Source organism: Daphnia magna, linkage group LG9 (genome assembly GCF_020631705.1).
Source record: "Daphnia magna isolate NIES linkage group LG9, ASM2063170v1.1, whole genome shotgun sequence".
NCBI classification, from domain to species: domain Eukaryota; kingdom Metazoa; phylum Arthropoda; class Branchiopoda; order Diplostraca; family Daphniidae; genus Daphnia; species Daphnia magna.
In genome coordinates, this window is record NC_059190.1 from 3,104,180 (window position 1) to 3,120,175 (window position 15,996).

At 40.3% G+C, this 15,996-nt stretch overlaps 5 protein-coding genes and 1 non-coding gene across 15 annotated transcripts in view; 2 read left to right on the forward strand and 4 right to left on the reverse strand.

Annotated features, from left to right (window-relative positions):
• LOC116931156 overlaps positions 1-15,996 on the reverse strand; it is a 97,361-nt gene that overhangs the window by 58,697 nt on the left and 22,668 nt on the right. The gene's annotated exons all lie outside the window — the stretch shown is intronic.
• Positions 83-1,553, forward strand: LOC116931131 (hydroxymethylglutaryl-CoA lyase, mitochondrial). Its single transcript, XM_032938657.2, has 6 exons — positions 83-236; positions 292-443; positions 503-626; positions 713-925; positions 1,001-1,189; positions 1,253-1,553. The coding sequence occupies exons 1-6, from the start codon at positions 189-191 to the stop codon at positions 1,484-1,486; spliced, it is 960 nt and encodes a 319-aa protein (XP_032794548.2). The 5' UTR covers positions 83-188; the 3' UTR covers positions 1,487-1,553.
• Positions 1,509-2,995, reverse strand: LOC116931138 (peptide deformylase, mitochondrial). 2 transcript variants are annotated; one of them, XM_032938670.2, is made up of 5 exons: positions 2,439-2,995; positions 2,307-2,371; positions 1,998-2,253; positions 1,820-1,939; positions 1,509-1,757 (listed from the first exon to the last, which is right to left on the reverse strand). In XM_032938670.2, exons 1-5 carry the CDS (start codon positions 2,496-2,498, stop codon positions 1,566-1,568), a joined length of 693 nt encoding a protein of 230 aa, XP_032794561.2. In that variant the 5' UTR covers positions 2,499-2,995; the 3' UTR covers positions 1,509-1,565. The 2 variants fall into 2 exon arrangements, with proteins under 2 accessions (XP_032794561.2, XP_032794560.2); XM_032938669.2 differs by having other exon boundaries at positions 1,998-2,236; positions 2,439-2,975.
• Positions 4,887-7,467, reverse strand: LOC116931110 (myotubularin-related protein 9). Of its 3 annotated transcripts, none has more exons than XM_045178958.1 (10): positions 7,284-7,467; positions 7,063-7,223; positions 6,837-7,005; positions 6,481-6,761; positions 6,267-6,416; positions 6,085-6,199; positions 5,795-6,023; positions 5,497-5,726; positions 5,256-5,425; positions 4,887-5,161 (listed from the first exon to the last, which is right to left on the reverse strand). In XM_045178958.1, the coding sequence occupies exons 2-10, from the start codon at positions 7,207-7,209 to the stop codon at positions 4,952-4,954; spliced, it is 1,701 nt and encodes a 566-aa protein (XP_045034893.1). In that variant the 5' UTR covers positions 7,210-7,223; positions 7,284-7,467; the 3' UTR covers positions 4,887-4,951. The 3 variants fall into 3 exon arrangements, with proteins under 3 accessions (XP_045034893.1, XP_032794513.2, XP_045034894.1); XM_032938622.2 differs by having other exon boundaries at positions 7,289-7,466; XM_045178959.1 differs by lacking the exon at positions 7,284-7,467 and having other exon boundaries at positions 6,837-6,994; positions 7,063-7,204.
• Positions 7,539-13,663, forward strand: LOC116931091 (protein kinase C-binding protein 1). 7 transcript variants are annotated; one of them, XM_032938594.2, is made up of 18 exons: positions 7,539-7,672; positions 7,743-7,861; positions 7,939-8,491; positions 8,620-8,766; positions 8,845-9,033; positions 9,100-9,214; positions 9,297-9,710; positions 9,775-9,903; positions 9,962-10,080; positions 10,137-10,316; positions 10,403-10,778; positions 10,847-11,008; positions 11,078-11,584; positions 11,650-12,369; positions 12,435-12,724; positions 12,789-12,957; positions 13,031-13,206; positions 13,267-13,663. In XM_032938594.2, the coding sequence occupies exons 3-18, from the start codon at positions 7,974-7,976 to the stop codon at positions 13,268-13,270; spliced, it is 4,215 nt and encodes a 1,404-aa protein (XP_032794485.2). In that variant the 5' UTR covers positions 7,539-7,672; positions 7,743-7,861; positions 7,939-7,973; the 3' UTR covers positions 13,271-13,663. The 7 variants fall into 7 exon arrangements, with proteins under 7 accessions (XP_032794485.2, XP_032794490.2, XP_032794488.2 ...); XM_032938599.2 differs by having other exon boundaries at positions 8,623-8,766; XM_032938597.2 differs by having other exon boundaries at positions 7,743-7,847.
• LOC116931130 (ribokinase) lies at positions 13,593-15,559 on the reverse strand. Its single transcript, XM_045178965.1, is given in 9 exon segments — positions 13,593-14,029; positions 14,085-14,288; positions 14,355-14,446; positions 14,512-14,539; positions 14,541-14,707; positions 14,775-14,871; positions 14,935-15,067; positions 15,154-15,259; positions 15,331-15,559. Coding segments are annotated over 8 exon segments (960 nt in total). The 5' UTR covers positions 15,216-15,259; positions 15,331-15,559; the 3' UTR covers positions 13,593-13,852.

The following is a 15,996-nucleotide window of genomic DNA, read 5'->3' on the forward strand; positions in this document are numbered from 1 at the left end:
AAAAAGTTAAAAGTCGAAATCCTTTTCCGCTCAAATTTCAGTGAGTAAAAGAGACGTAAACACGTTGCTAGCGCAACCCTTAGACTTTGCATCTAGTCTAACTAATGAGGTAGCAGACTAAAAACTAGAAGAAAGAAAGAAGTAAACATAGTAATCGTGCAAACAAAACAGTGAAACAATAAAAAAATATGTTTAAAAAAATTGTTTCGAACAGGTCCATTTTTCGATATTTCAGCGTATGTGATACAACTCAAATTTAAGAGGAAGTAATTTATTGTTTTGTTTCATTAGAAAACTAGCCCAAACAGGACTTCTGTTAGGATCGTTGAAGTTGGGCCGAGGGATGGTTTACAAAATGAGAAACATGTCGTACCAACTTCCACGAAGATTCAATTCATTAACAAATTATCAGATGCCGGACTAAAATCTATAGAGGTTACCAGGTACATGCCGAAATCTCTATATCTCTATAACATATTAGATAAGAAAACAACGTTCCTAGTTTTGTGTCACCAAAATGGGTTCCTCAAATGGCAGACCACTCAGAAGTATTCATGGGGATTAAAAAGTACCCTGATGTCAGCTATCCTGTTCTCACTCCAAATGTTTTGGGTTTGAATGCTGCAGTAAGTTCTTGAATCATAGAATGTGATTGTTTTACGCACTAGAACATTTAAGATGTTTTGACAAACTCTCACATGTTTGTTAACAGATTAAGGTAGGGGCTAAAGAAGTAGCTGTTTTTGGTGCTGCGTCAGAATCTTTTAGTCGAAAGAACATCAACTGCACTGTAGAAGAAAGTATTCAAAGGTTTAAAGAAGTTGTGAATGAGGCGAAGAAGCATGGAATACGTATTCGTGGATACGTGTCCTGTGTAGTTGGATGCCCATACGAGGGTTCCATTGCACCCTCCGCTGTTGCCAAAGTATTTTCTCTATTGTTTCTTCGACTAAAATTATGTCTAGCCTTTCATTGGATAACCACCGGTTGTTTCCTTAAGGTTGCTGAAGCATTATTCGACGTCGGTTGCTATGAAGTTTCCTTAGGGGACACAATTGGAGTAGGAACTCCTGGGTCTATCAGCAAAATGTTAAAGGAAGTCACGAAGCATATTCCCGTTGAGAAGCTAGCACTCCATTGCCACGACACTTACGGGCAAGCTTTGGCTAACATCTTAAGAGGAATTGACGTAAATCAAAATATTTTCAGCTACGATTGACCTTAGAATTGAAATACGAATTGTCTTTTGAAGATGGGGATAGCTGTCGTAGATTCATCTGTTGGTGGATTAGGCGGATGTCCATATGCGAAGGGAGCATCAGGTAATGTAGCATCGGAGGAAGTTGTCTACATGTTACACGGGCTTGGCATAGATACAGGAGTTGATCTGAGTAAGCTAATCGATGCAGGCGAGTACATGTGTGCTGTGCTAGGGCGACCGAGTGGATCGAAAGTAAGTCGTGCTATGTTGTCAAAAAAATGTTGAGATGCTTGGCATGTACATACAGTACTGTACAACATACAATGTAATATATTTAATGTTCCTCTGTAAACATTTCAGTGACTCATTTGTTATATTTAACGAAGACATTTCCTTTTTTGGCGTTAATCGTTTTCCAAAGATCTACTTGCAGAGACTTGCATTCCATTATATCAGTGTAAATACGGCCATTCAGATGATCCATTTCATGTTGAATTATTCTTGCCGCCCAGCCTGTTACATCACATTCCGTCGGAGATCCATCGTATTCATATCCCTGAATATTGATTCGAACGAGATTAATGACCACAACAAACATGGACAGAAAAGCACATTTACCTTAAGATGCACTCCTCTATATCTGGGTACCAAGGCACTCATCCCCTTGAGGCTTTCACATGCTTCAGGAAAAAGAGTTTGCTTAAAATCTTTTATTTCCATTACTGGGTTAATAAATACCTATAAAAACAAGCAATTATAAAAATGATTGGCATAGATTGGTATTCATGCTTCCTACCCTGAAAGGGGTAGTGAAAATTTCACGTGTTTTACAAACTTCTGGACCAAAATGTTGTACTACATATTCTGGAATTTCAATCATCATAATTCTTAAAGGAATTCCAATCTGTGGGGCTGAAATCCCAACTGATTTATAGTTTTTCATCACACTTCTCAAAACTAGAAGAATATGCTTCATCCGATCAGAACTAAGTTCTTCAAGAGGCACATCTCCAGCTTTCAGTCTTAATGTTGGGTCTGTATTCATATTACCACTTTTGAATGGGTAAAAAAAAATGCAACATAAATGTTATGAATACGCAATTACCACCGATTTGGCACACGTGTTTGAAAGGCGGAGCCGGTAGTTGGGGAGTCCACAGATCGCGGTACCTTATGGTCAAAAGCACACATTCGTAAGTAGTCATTAACTCATTACACAATCGTAAAAAATAGTTACCATTCTTGAAATTTTGCAAAAGATGACCGGCAACGGGTTAAAACTGGTGTTACAGGACATTTATTTAAAATTTTCGTACAATGAAACATTTCTGTATTTTCTTTTCTTTTCTCCAAATATCGTCGTCTGCCAAACGGATCGATTCTTTCAAGCGGAAAAATCGATCGTGTAATTTAATTCCATTTGATGGAAACACCTTTTTTTGTGGTTTCAGGCTAAAATTCCACAACAAGCAGGAAACTGATTGACTGATGGTTTTATAATTATATTTTGGCTTGAAGCTCTTCTTCCTCGCTAACATTTCTTCCTAACAGAGCAAGGAAACACAAAAAGAAGAAAACAAGAATGTCGACCTCCAAATCCCCCTCTTCGAACCCTTCGGCTTTTCAACACACAGCGCGATAAAAAGTAATCGTAGTAATGGCTGCCATGCATGAGCTTCAAGAGTAAATCACGTGCTAAAAATTGTAACTTCTAAACTGGGGCGGGTATTTAACGATTCTTTTGATGCGCAACCACCGCTGTTTATGGTGAATTGGGTTCTTTGTTAGTTATTTTAGCTTGACCCACATGTTTTCCTTTTTCCGGTCGATTTAGTCTCAATCGGAGCGTTCGTCAACTTTTAGTCGACATGCGGGCTGCTGTTTCAATCATTATCATTACATGTGTCCAAACGGAAACAAATATTTCTGTTGAACTGCAGCGCTTTCTCTACATTATACATAAAAATACGCGGTGTCAAATCAAATTCAGTTACAAAAAATTGAGCATTGCGGTGAAAAGTTATTCGAGAAGTTACAGGGGGAAAAATCTTTTTTTCTTTTTTTTTTTTCGACAAAGATGTCGAGTCTATAGAAGCAGAGATCTTAAACCCCCCTTCCCCCTTTTCTGTAGGAGCGTGCGTCACGGATAAAGTATTGCCTCAAGCGAAAAGGTTTGGTTAGCCGCCATTTCGGAATTTCGACCAATGACCAACAAGGAAAGGCGGGTTAGTTTAGCTTTTCGAGCGCGCCACAGAGCCGTCTTTTTTCTCATAGAGCTTTTTTGTTTGTTACTAGCTAAAGAAGCTTTTTTTTCTTTCTTTCAAAAAGGAGGAGAAGAAAAAAATAGGGGTTGGGAACTAGGAAGAAGAAGAAGTAGAAGGCGAGTGGTGCTTGGCAGTTGTTTCGTCGTCATCGTCGGCCCTAGACGGCCCCGATTTCTAGGGAGAATTTTCCTTCTCTTTCTTTCTTTCTCTTTGGCGCGCATCGGTTTCCGTGGCCCACTTTTTTTAGTGACGCTCCGTCCGAGCAGGAAGAAGCAACATGCTGCCAACAACTCTCTCGGCATCGTCTTTTAGCAGCAACTGTAGAAGTCTTCAAGTCTCGACACCACTTGTTGCCGGATGATTGTGTGTCTGGTCCATGTTAACTTTATTTGGCATTCGACATTCATGACTAGATCCACACTCATCCAGTGACGTAGTTGGTATTTCATCCGTTTCAGTCTTTGATTTGCCCATGTCACTCGGTTGCTTTATTGTTCGCTTCTTGTAACGGCTTGGAAATACAAGGAAAACTTGTTGGATACAGAAAAGAGAGAGTTAGCATCGCTGCAGAAAGAGGCGTGCGCGTAAGTTTCGAGGCCAGAAAAAAGCGGGAGAAGGGAACGAGAAGGAACGGCGTCTTCCTCAAGGCGCTGTCCTTGAGAAAGCTTACCATTTCGTATCTATACACGTTCTCTTCCTCTGTTTACTGGCTTCGAATTTTCTTTCGTGTTTCTACCCAAGCTTTCTATACACATCACCACGACCACCTGTTTTCTCCCCTATTTTTTTAAAGGTAATTTTCATATTTTATCACGAAGATCTACCTGTTCGAATGGGTCTTTGTTCACATGTCAAAAAGAGACCGTTGAAAAAGAAAAATAGGCGCAAGAAGGATTTTTAGAAAGGGTCTCTTAAATTTCCCCCCTACAAAAAAAGCCTAAAGCAATGCATTATTTTGTACAAAAGCTTGAAAAAGAAGTGGAATAGCCCGGGGGACTTTCTCTACAACCAATGATTGTTCTCTTTGTTGAGTGGAGCAAATGGGGAATGACGCCCATGCCGGATGCATCATACCTGAGGAAACTACAGGGGACAAGTTTCCTTTGTTCTCCAGATTCTTGCTTGATGTCCTAAATATAAAGATTCCCCTAAAAGATAATAAAACTGGTTTCAGATACGACTATTTCATCACGATGAAACGCTAAAAGGTCAACAACGTTCCTTTACCTTGAACATATCGTGCATCTCCCTTGGATTTACTCAAAACGCTCACTGCACTTAAAAAAAACAGCCATGTAGGTATTTTTCGGTTAAGAAATTGTAAAATTCGTGCGTCCATGGAATGAATGATGATTGATGAATATAGATATCGTTTGATTAGGGCATGACAGCTATACATCGAGATATTGAAACTTCAATTCTATGTTTCAAATTCTTTTTAATGTTGCTCATAACCAAGATAAAAAAGAGCAGACAAATTTGAATTTTAATCGAAGACTGTCCCTATACTGCTGGGACTGTCGAGAAGACCCTTGGAAATGGCATCACGTTCCAAATCAATCAGTTGACGACGAAGTCGTTGAGCTTTAGAGCGCAACTCTTTATCCTGCTCACAAATTGCAGCAATGTCACGCCAAGCATCGTCGTAAATCCTAGGTTCCACTACATAGGAGAGATACATGGCTGGCCACAAGCTCTGCGTCAATTGAGACAAAATACCGAGTTACTTTTCAAAATATCTTATGTCAAAACCATTCCAAAGATGATTGAAGTGAGATATGTTAATATACCACGCTCATAGGAGCAACTGAAGGCCAAATAACGCGGTTGTTGGGCTCGTACAGAGGGTTCAAGAAAGACCGAAGTATTTCTGGTCGATTAAGATGCGACCATAGACTAACCGTCTTATTTGACAATTGCATCTGATGACGATCTAATTCATTGTTTCCCAGGAACGTACCTGTCACCAATTAAAGGCACAATTCATAAGCTTCCAAGCGACGATATGACAGTTATTAGTATCACTATTACCGAATTGAGACCAGTAAGAATGTCGAGCCAACTGAAGGAGAAATCCTTCGTTGAATTCAAAACTGCATGGAAACTGCTGCATAATTTGCCACGTGCAATCAATAAACAACAAAAATGTGGGTGCATTTTCCTTGTTTCTTGAGACTGTGTTACTTAAAGCTGAGCGGTGGTGGCGTAGTACGAATGGATAACCTGCCTGAATCCATTCACGCTCAATCAAGGCCTCGAATCTGAAGCAAAAATAATTAAATAAAGTTAATATACTCAATGGCCTGGATGCTTCAAGAAACTATGATACCCGTGAACGGTTCTTGAATCTGGACTAAGGATGACTTGAGCGAGAGCTGAAACGGCCAAAGTCGAATCAAGACCTTCCCCTCCATGCAGCAACACGGCAGCAGTTTCTTGATCAATGCACTGAGAAACCAAACAAGCACAGTTCATAGTCTCTTTAACGTAGGAGAGCCACTGGGAAGATTCTAGGCGCGACAACCACTTATCCATAGAACTGCCAGTGTCTAAGCAGGCTAGGAAATTGCAAAAATTAGTAAACTGTTATCCAACTTCCCTTCTACAATATTCAATTACCTTCAACAAGTTTGGATAGAGATTCAAGTAAAGATTGAAGTCTTTCGATGGGCTTATGGATTCGGCGCCATTGTGGATAGTGAGATTCGATCTCAAAACCCCCTGATCCTTTAGACTGTATAACACAATTGAAAGATATTAGCATGAGATTCGGACTCGCGAATTAGGAATCTTCTCAATACTTTAGGCGTGGGAGTTGTGCTCTGATGGCGAGTGTCAATAATGTATCCACGCATTCCTGGTTTTAATACACTGTTAAGGAGTTTTTCATCTTCACGGCAACGTTTGACGTTTGGTCCCGAAGGAGGCTGACTGCTTCGCATCATCACCGCCTAAACAGATGACCAGTATTGGATCAAATTGAAGCCTGCCAAAGGTTGGAACTAAACCACTTACTCCTCCTTCATGCCTATAGGACAGGACTGGAAATCGTCCTCCAACTCTGAACGATGCAGCAGCTATTAAGACATCATCGTCCACAGCTTTTGGGACTACAACGGCAGAGGGGTATGAAGAACAGATTGCATATTCTTTATTGGCATATGAAATTCTCCAGTCTTCCTGTTGTTGCATGACTAGTTTGGAAAATTCAACTTCGGGCCTAAATGCTGTCCACCCATCTTCTATTGCAGTATAAGCTGGTTGATAGAAGAAGGGATAGTAGAGTGACTGATTTTCTGCAATAAAAAAATGTTTCATTAGCAGGTTGAAAGGAAAAAAGGAAGGAAAACATCATAAACATAGAAAAGTACCTATAGATGACAAGCAATCCAACGAAGCTGAAACATTGTTCAACTCTTCTGTATTCTGGAAATCAAAGCTGATAACAGAGAAGTCTTTGCACTTGAGTACCAGGGTGCCTCCTACAGCTGGAGGGGTGTTGGGTTTTCTTTCTACCAAATCTATTATTCTGTGAATCAACTATAACAATGAAAAACCAGATATTTAAAAACCTTTGGTGAAAAATACTAGTAATACCCAGAATTCATCAGGACTCTCTCCTCCAGCAGAGAAAATAAGGTGGTGTCCAGTAATACATAGCACCCCTTCAGCAGACTTGTTAAGTGGGCGGTGAACTAATACCTTTTCAACCCTAGGTGATTTTATAAGATGTGCAAACTCCATTTCAGGCCTCCAACCTTTGAAAAAAGCAATTTAGAAAAGTGTTAGAAAATTTAAATCTTTTTACGTTAAGACACCTTGCCTTTCACTGTTTTCTGTCAATGATTTTTTATAAGAGATGCGCGCGCAATTAATCGATAAAGCCTTAACGAGTTTTAAAACCAGTTCTTTCAGAAATTTTGAAGACCGCTATAGTTTCATTTCGGATGGGTTAATAAATCAGACAGCCTTCCAATCCACCGAACGAAAAGGTAAACATTGATGCATTGATGTTGCAATTTGTAGAATATAGAAGATATGGAGAACACTTTCGAGACTTCTTTTCAATAATTGACAACGCTGCCGTTTGCTGGACTCAGACCGGTGTGTACAGTCTGTAGCTGTAATAAATCTGGCGAAAGGCGAAACCCAGAATTCTATCGCGTATTTCTGACTGGATTGCAGATTTGCGACACGTTTTTAATCAGTAGGTTTGTTTTAGAAGCATAAACTGTCGCTATTGCCCTTACACTTTCTAGCATTTTTCTGGTTTCCAGCATCAACGCTGGAACAGAAATATAGCCTGTGGGAGGAGCTTGTTTGACTGAAAATCCTCTCCGGATTCCGCTTACTCTAGCGGTGTATCTACGAAGCATAGGAAGGTCAGTCCTCAATGGTATGCTTGATAAAATTTACGTTCATTTTCCGTTTAGGAGCATAACATTTGTTGAACTACTAACTAAACTCATTAAGGGTCAAGGAAAAAAAATTTCTGCTGCTTCCCTGGAATGAACAGCGCTGAAATTGCTGGTGTCACCAATGAATCCTCGATTGACAGAGCCATGGAGGATGTTGATTTAATGCCCAACAGACTGAATAGTGAATTTAGTGAGCCTGCAGAAAATGTGGCCTCTACCTGTGAAAGTTTCAATATCCTTTCACACTCTGAAGATTCTCCTGAAATGAATGGAGATAGCAAGGACCACCTTGATGATGAAGTACAAAGTCTGCACATAGCTGAAGATGCTGATGTAGATAGTGCAGAGGAAGGTGAAGAAGTAGAGGATGAAGAAATGCCAGAATTAATAGATTCAGATGGTGCTGGAAATCAAAGGCTTGGAAAGGATGATTGCACAGCAGGAGAAACATCAGATGATGAGGAGGCACCACCAGGACTCATGGCTAACCATGGTTCAATGCTGAAAGATGAGTGCAAGAATGTTGAAAGTGTTTTAGGTTATGTCGAAATAGAACAACATGAAGATGATCTGCAGGGTCAGAATGGTAAAGGAGACCAAAACCAAAAGTAAGTTTTTTTTTCAATCTTTACCAGCCATTCTTTAAAATAAGTAATGGGCCAATATGCAAAGAACTCTTTTGCCATGCCAAACAGTTGTGAACAGTAAACATGTGTTATTTTTGCTATAAATCTAGCAGCAAACTACAAGGTACCCCATCAGCAGCCCTGAGGAGATCCAGCAGGACTAAGCTACCTATCAGCCCATCTCCGAACGATGTCCCGTCCACTGTAGGACGCACTACACGATCACAAATCAATCCTGAAATAATCGCAAAGCAAAAGTAAAACATTTTGTTATATTTCTAATTTATACTTTTTTATTGGAAATATGAATTATTTAGTTAATTTTTGTGTTCCAGGTCTTTCATGCACAAATACCAAATAGCTGTGAAAAGCTCTATGGACTCGTACGTCCGAAGTGCAACCAGTGAGGTGGAGCATGTAAAAGTGGAACATCAAGCCACAAAGCGCAAATGGGAGGATACGGGTGGCTTGGATTCGGTTAATTCTCCTCATACGTCTCCAGTACAAGACAAAAAAAGCAAAAAGTAAATAGGACAAAGGTTGTGCCCCGAAGAGAAGTTTTATTTTTTTTTTTTTAAATTTTCATCTAGATTAATAGCAAATACCCCGTTGACGACTAAAGTTGGAAGCCACTTTATGGAATTGCAGAGCAAGTCGTTTACGCGCCATGACACTTTCTGTTGGGCTTGTCACATGGATGGACAGGTATGGAAGTTCCGTTTATTTTCATTTAACGTTAGTGATAATTCTACTATCCAATCTAACTGTTTTACGTAATACTGATTAGGTACTAGAGTGCAGGCAGTGTCCGCGCGTGTTTCATCAACGATGCGTTCAACTTCAGTCCCCCATTCCACCTAATTGGGTATGCACGGAATGTGGCTCGGTGCGTAATGCCGAAAAACATAACCAACTCGATATGGATCAACTCACCGTAATGCTCAATTTCGCTATGGAGCGAATAAAATCGGTGGCTGACGCGCAACCTTTTTTTAAACCTGTTGACACCGAAGAATTCCCTCACTACACTGAATATATTGTTAGTCCAGTAGACATCAGCCAGCTAGAGGAAAAAATTTCTCGGAAATCTTATGCTTCTACAAGAGCTTTCCTTGCTGATTTCCGATGGATCTTGCATAACTGCATCATTTTCAATTCGTCCCACTCAAAATTGACTAGTACAGCCAGAACATTAATGAAGGTACCGTAAAAAATTTTGAACAAAGAAATTTTCGGAATGCTGACTGTCCAGTTGAAAATTGCAGGTTTGCAAACATGAAATGGCAGAAATAGATACTTGCGCAGATTGCTATGTCCATGCTCACACCAAACGAGAGACCTGGTTCCTGGAACCATGTCAACGGCCTCATTTGCTACTCTGGGCTAAACTTAAAGTGAATTCAGCCATAGCAGTTGTCTTGGAAATGTAGTAATCGATAGCCTTTTTCTTAGGGGTTTCCACATTGGCCGGCTAAAGCAATGAAAGCCAATAAAGAAGGAAACGTGGATGTCCGTTTTTTTGGTGCGCATGATCGCGCCTGGGTTCCCGCGAAAGATTGCTTTTTGTATAGGTGAAACAAAAAGATAACTAAGCTTTATCTATAATCTAAACTTTCCAATTTGGCAGCCGCGAGATGCCCATGCAGTTAAAAAATCAGCGGAAGGCAAATTTAATCGCTTCAGTTGAAGAAGTTGACGAGCACATTAAAAAGCTTATCGAACGTTACGGTTCCTTTACGTACCCGGCGCCACGCACAGCATACAACCCAAGCAAGGAAGACGAGCAATTGCAACAACTTATTCCTGGGTACCCACTAAACTGATTTATTTGTCAAAATCGTATCGCTTTAGTTATGGTGTAATTTCTTATTTTCTCCTTTTTCTTTTCTTTAGCTACAAAGTATCAGAATATTCGCAAAGTTCACTATGCAAGTCTGACAGACTAGGAGAATCTGGTGAAACAGAATCAATGAACTCTGATTCAGATGCAGGAGATCCTCTTGATAACGACCTAACCGCTCACGCTGACCTGCCCGAGGGGGACCGGACGGAAGATCATTCTGAAGGTCGAAACTTCTTGGCCATGTTACAGCTTGCTCCTCGTTCTTGTGCAGAAGCTGCCACTCCAAGAACTGTTACTCCCACTTCAACTTCAACTTCCGTATCACCAACCCCGAACCAGAGCGTGGCTCCTATAACGGTCACCAAACTAGTAATTCCCAATACAACATCAACTGTTGTGGTAAAGGTAGATACGTTCCTTCCTACGGTACAAAATAATCTTCGTTTTGTAAACTTAAAAAACAAAATTTATTGGCGACTTCTTCAACTTGACAGAGCAAAAATAGTAAAACGTCACGTGTTCCCACACCCAAAGTGAGTAGTGGAGAAACGGCGGATGATTTGCCAATACGAATTAAGTCTGCATCTATCAACGACAATAGTAGCAGCGAAGCCACCTGTGAAATTATTAAAATAGCAAATCCTCATCTGTCTTCGGTAATGGTTTTATTTTTTACAAAAATATTAACAAGACACGTGTTTAAATCCAATAATAATCATCTTCAGCCTCCACGAAGGTCATCGACATCGAAGGAAATGTTACCGGTTAAAACGGAACCTGTTGAAAACGACGAAGAAGATGATGCTTCTTCCATAACAGGATCCAAGACTTGTTCAATTTCTTTAGCCATCGATAATGTTGTAGGCAACTACAAACCTCCGGTGGCTATAAAACCCAAACCTGAAATATCCGTGAAATCTACACTGAAGTCTGGTAGTAAACCCAACCCTTCGAAACTGCCGGGCTCGAAACCGTCGACCCAAAAATTTAGATCCACGCCAAAAACTATGCCAAATCGGCCATCGTCTGTGAAAATTATGCCAGCTTCTAAGACAAATGCCAAAACTAATAGACGTTTGGTTGGCGATGACCAGGATGAAGAACTCGACCCTGCTATGTACCTTGATCCTACGATCACGATCACTTTGATAAACAGCGATGAGAAAAAAGCTGTAAGCAAACATGTCAGTGACGTTGCAAGCGCTAGCTCTATTAGCTCCAGCGATCTTCAGGTATTGCATTTTGTTTACTTCAGTTTGAAATCCAGATGTTATTTTATATAAAATTTTTACTGTAGGCCTTGAATGCTCTGGGAGAAAATGTATCCATCACTGTTGTACCTAAGCGCAAAGTGGGATCGATCCCTACGGGTGGGAGCAGATCTAAGGAGAACGAAGCTGTAGAACAGCCTATGGTAATCGAAGTGGATCCTGTTGCGCTTCAAAAGGCGAAAGCACCGACTCAAACGGCCAAGGCACGGAAATCATTCCCTACAAAAACACGCCCAACTGGCCATTCGAGCCAACCATCAGTGCAAAAAACCTCACAGAAACATGCCGTCCCTCCTATGGTGTCGATTCCCAGTCGCCATTTGGGTATGGAGATAGCTCGACCAACAACTCAGCAACCGCCATCATCCCGCATTCCGTCGATTACCGTCCGACCGGTGACACAATTGCCTGCGTCCCAGCCTAGTATCATTCTTCAGCCAGGATCGACTGATACATCATCCATTAATGCCATCGCTGCTGCGATGAAACAAACGAATTCGTCATCATCAACGGCAACCAGTAGTACGGGTAACAATACGCTTACGCTGAATACAATGCACACCGTTGGGCCAGAATCAGGATTTGGGACTGGTGGACTACTGCTCACGTTTAACCGCACCACACCGGCATTTGCCTCAGCAGCCAGCGCGACCCCATCGGCAGCTCAGGCGCTCATCCAAAGCAAAGGTGATTGTGGATCGCTTACTGCCCAGCTAACTTCTAGAACACAGCAAATTTCGGAGATGGTACCAACAGATTTATCTTGTAATTTGCGGTTTACAGAAATGTTCATCTTTTCTGTTTGAAATAGGTGCGCAACACATTGGAGACATTGATGCAGGAAATGAGTTCTGCAGGGAACTTAGAAGCAACAATCGCTCAGTTACAAATGGATCTAGAACGTTCTCGTTCATTACACCAACAAGAGATTGCTGAAATGAAAAAGACCTTAGAAGCTCAACAATCGTCTGCCGAGGTAGAAAAGCAGAGAGCCCTTTCGGAACTACGTCGTCAACTCGAAACGGATAAGCAAAAGGCGATCGAAGAAATCAAGAAGAAGCAGTGGTGCGCTCATTGCAGTCAAGAAGCGATTTTTTATTGGTACTAGTACTAGAAAAAAAAAACACATGGCGTGGATTAAGTTTAACTTTTGCCGGTTTTTTAGTTGCTGGAACACAGCGTACTGCGATTACCCCTGCCAGCAAGCCCATTGGCCGAAACACATGGCCACCTGTGCCAACGCTAATCAGAATACGGAAGCGGATGTCACAGAACCAGAAGCTTGCAGTACTTCTTTAGATTCCAAAACTCTTTCTCCACAAAAGTCGATAGTGGTATCTACATTTTACTTTCTAAAATTCAAGGCCAATTTGGTTAATTGAGTAAAATAATTTCCAAATGATTAAGGCTGTGAACGGGTCTCCTAGCCAAAGTAGAAAGATCACCTCTATAGTCAAGACTAGCCAGCATGCTTCATTACCTACTGATCTGGGTTACACAGTTCTGACTTCTTCGGATATGTCCTTGACTACCTCGCCGAGTAACACAGTTGGATTACGTGTCCAGCCAATAACTGGAGCTCAGTCAGTCAATTTTTACCTTATTTGCGAAAATCTTTACTAATATGTATTTTTCATTATCAGGTAATCCCATCTTTAGCCACAGCGATCGCCTTAGTGGTCTTGACACCTGTTCGTCCTCCAATTTATTTGACGAAATCAATTCTGTTTTCATCGATTGCTCCACAAACTGGTAAGTGTTTAAAAAGTCTGGGAACAATTGGCGTTAGAGAATAAGGAACTTCAGCGTAGGAAATTGCACGGAGAATTCATTTTTTTATGTTTAATAATTCTACTGTACGTTCACGATATTGTATACATCAGCCAACCTGGTAATCCTAAATCCTTTACTTTTTCACTTAATATTGTGAAGCTCCAAAAGAAGCCTGGTACGCGTTGTTAACGCGAAGCTCATGGAATTTGTGTATGTACAATCAATATATATAACAATGTCCCCTTTATAAAATGATTCGCTACAGTATGACACCGTTACTCAAGAGAAATCGTGCTGTGTACCGTTTTGCTTTCTAATTTTACAACACAGATTTCGATGAAATAAAGCTATTTTTGGCTTTTACTAATTCATCCGTTTCTGTTGTCAAAATACTTAGAAAGGCAACTATGAAACAAACTGTTATCTAAAAAACCATGCGTTTTTTCTTCTATAGCTTTACACGAATAAATCGCATTCAAGCTCATGCTTGTAAGGAAAACTAGTTTGAGTGCCGGCCTTTTGAACACTCTTTGACGCAACACGGCACGCATTTACCACCGCTTTACTCAATGGGAAGTCTGGATGATAAGCAAGGAAGTAAGCAAGCGCTCCCAAAAAGCAATCTCCGGCACCCTAAGAAAAATAATATGTTCAACGCGCTCTTTCTGATGACTTACTTCGAATGCACCGTGGTATCGATGGCTTTAACCTCGGGAGCTGTAACGGAGACTGGCTCGAGGAAACCGTTTTGGTCATTTCTTGAAAGCAAAAGGGCCCCATGTTTCCCCAGAGTGACGAGTACGTGTTTCTTGCATCCTTTTCCCATTAAACGGTGGGCTGCTGATAGTGCTTCATCATGGCTTGTAACTGGTTGACCGATGAGCATTTCGGCCTGCCAGGGCGAGGTAGGTTTTAAATATTCTGTTTCTTTTTTGCGTACACATAACTTAGTACATACCTCCGTCTCGTTGACACAGAAAATATCCGCGAGCGCATAGAAATCCTTCTCTAAGTTTTCCACAGCAGGGGCGGCATTTAATATTGTGAAAACTACAATCCAACAATGTATATTAAGGTTCACGCACATACAGTGATTTAAAACGTTCACAGTTTACCTCCAAGCTCATTTGCCAGTTTTAAGCCCGCTTAAAACAGTTTCGCATGGAATTTCGAGAACTGAAAGCATGATTTTTGCTTTGGCAAGCGTGTCCTTCGAATTATTCACATCCTGAGTTGTCAAATAATTATTTGCTCCAGGAACAATTACGATACTATTCTGGCCGCTGTCTTCGACGATTATTTGAGCCAACCCTTCACACAGGTACATTAATTAACCTAAGCAGAAGAGATTACACAAATCTATGTACAATCATATTACCTGTCAAAGCTTCAGATGTGAGACCCACAAAGTCAGTAATAATTTGCTCTTTCTTAAGAGCATCCAAGTAGGACTTTCCAAATGAATCATTTCCTAACTTAAACATTAAGGACCACAAATATTTTGGTGAACTATGCTTGCAAATGAAATATATTCATACTTTCCCAATAATGGCAGTATTCGCTCCAAGACGAGTAGCACTTACAGCTTGATTGGCACCTTTTCCTCCACAGCAGATGGCAAGCTTAGAACCACACAGTGTTTCACCAACTCTGGGCAGATGGCTGACATAACTAGAAACACATGAACAAAAGTTTTCTTTTAAACTAAATAATCTAGAATACATTTCTCCCCAAAACATTTTCATTAGGACATGTACCTTACAACATCTGTCATGAATGAACCCAAGACAACAATATGTGCTTGTTGATGCAGAGCCATGTTTGTTACTGAATTGCCAGTGTAGCCAGTGAAATGTGTTTTACCTTTACTTATTACCAGTTGAATAATCCTTTAAAAACAAAGGTCAATGCAAAGCAAGATAAATATGTTAGACCTTGCACCCTGTTAGGGCTATATTAGCTGATGTCAAATAAGCTTTCTGTCCAAATGAAATGTGCGATCCAATTTAATTTTGCCGTAATAAGCTACTTTTCCGTAGCAGAAAAAGAGAGACGACCAATTTGAAATGCTTTACAGAACAAACAGGTGGCTTCGGAATTGAGGAAGCGGAAAATGGAAAAGAAAGTAGGAAGCCAGAGAGAAAAAGACTCGATCAATATGTTTTACGCCTGACGTCGGAGTATTTACGTTGAACATGGTAGTTCGGCAGACGGACTACAATGTTTTATTTTTTATTTTTAATTTTTTTTCGGTATACGTCACGTTTCAGTATCTACCATTTAATAGATTCCATTCAAAATGTATGATACAGGTGACTGCCAATAATTTTTTCCAGTACATTTATAATGTAAAAGTCAATCCAATGTTTTTAGTTTGTTTTTTTTTATTTTGCCCTTCTTTGACTGCTGTGTTATAGACTTGTAGTAAACCAGCATGGCAAAAAAAATTATTGAGATTTTTCACCATGAATGGCAAAAGAGCTGTGACCTTTTAGTAAAAGAGCAATGTGAAAGATTTTTGCATACACTACTAAAATTGTTTTTTCTTTGAGCTTTATACTAATCCAAGTACCATAACAACTAAAAAAAATGAAAAGTCA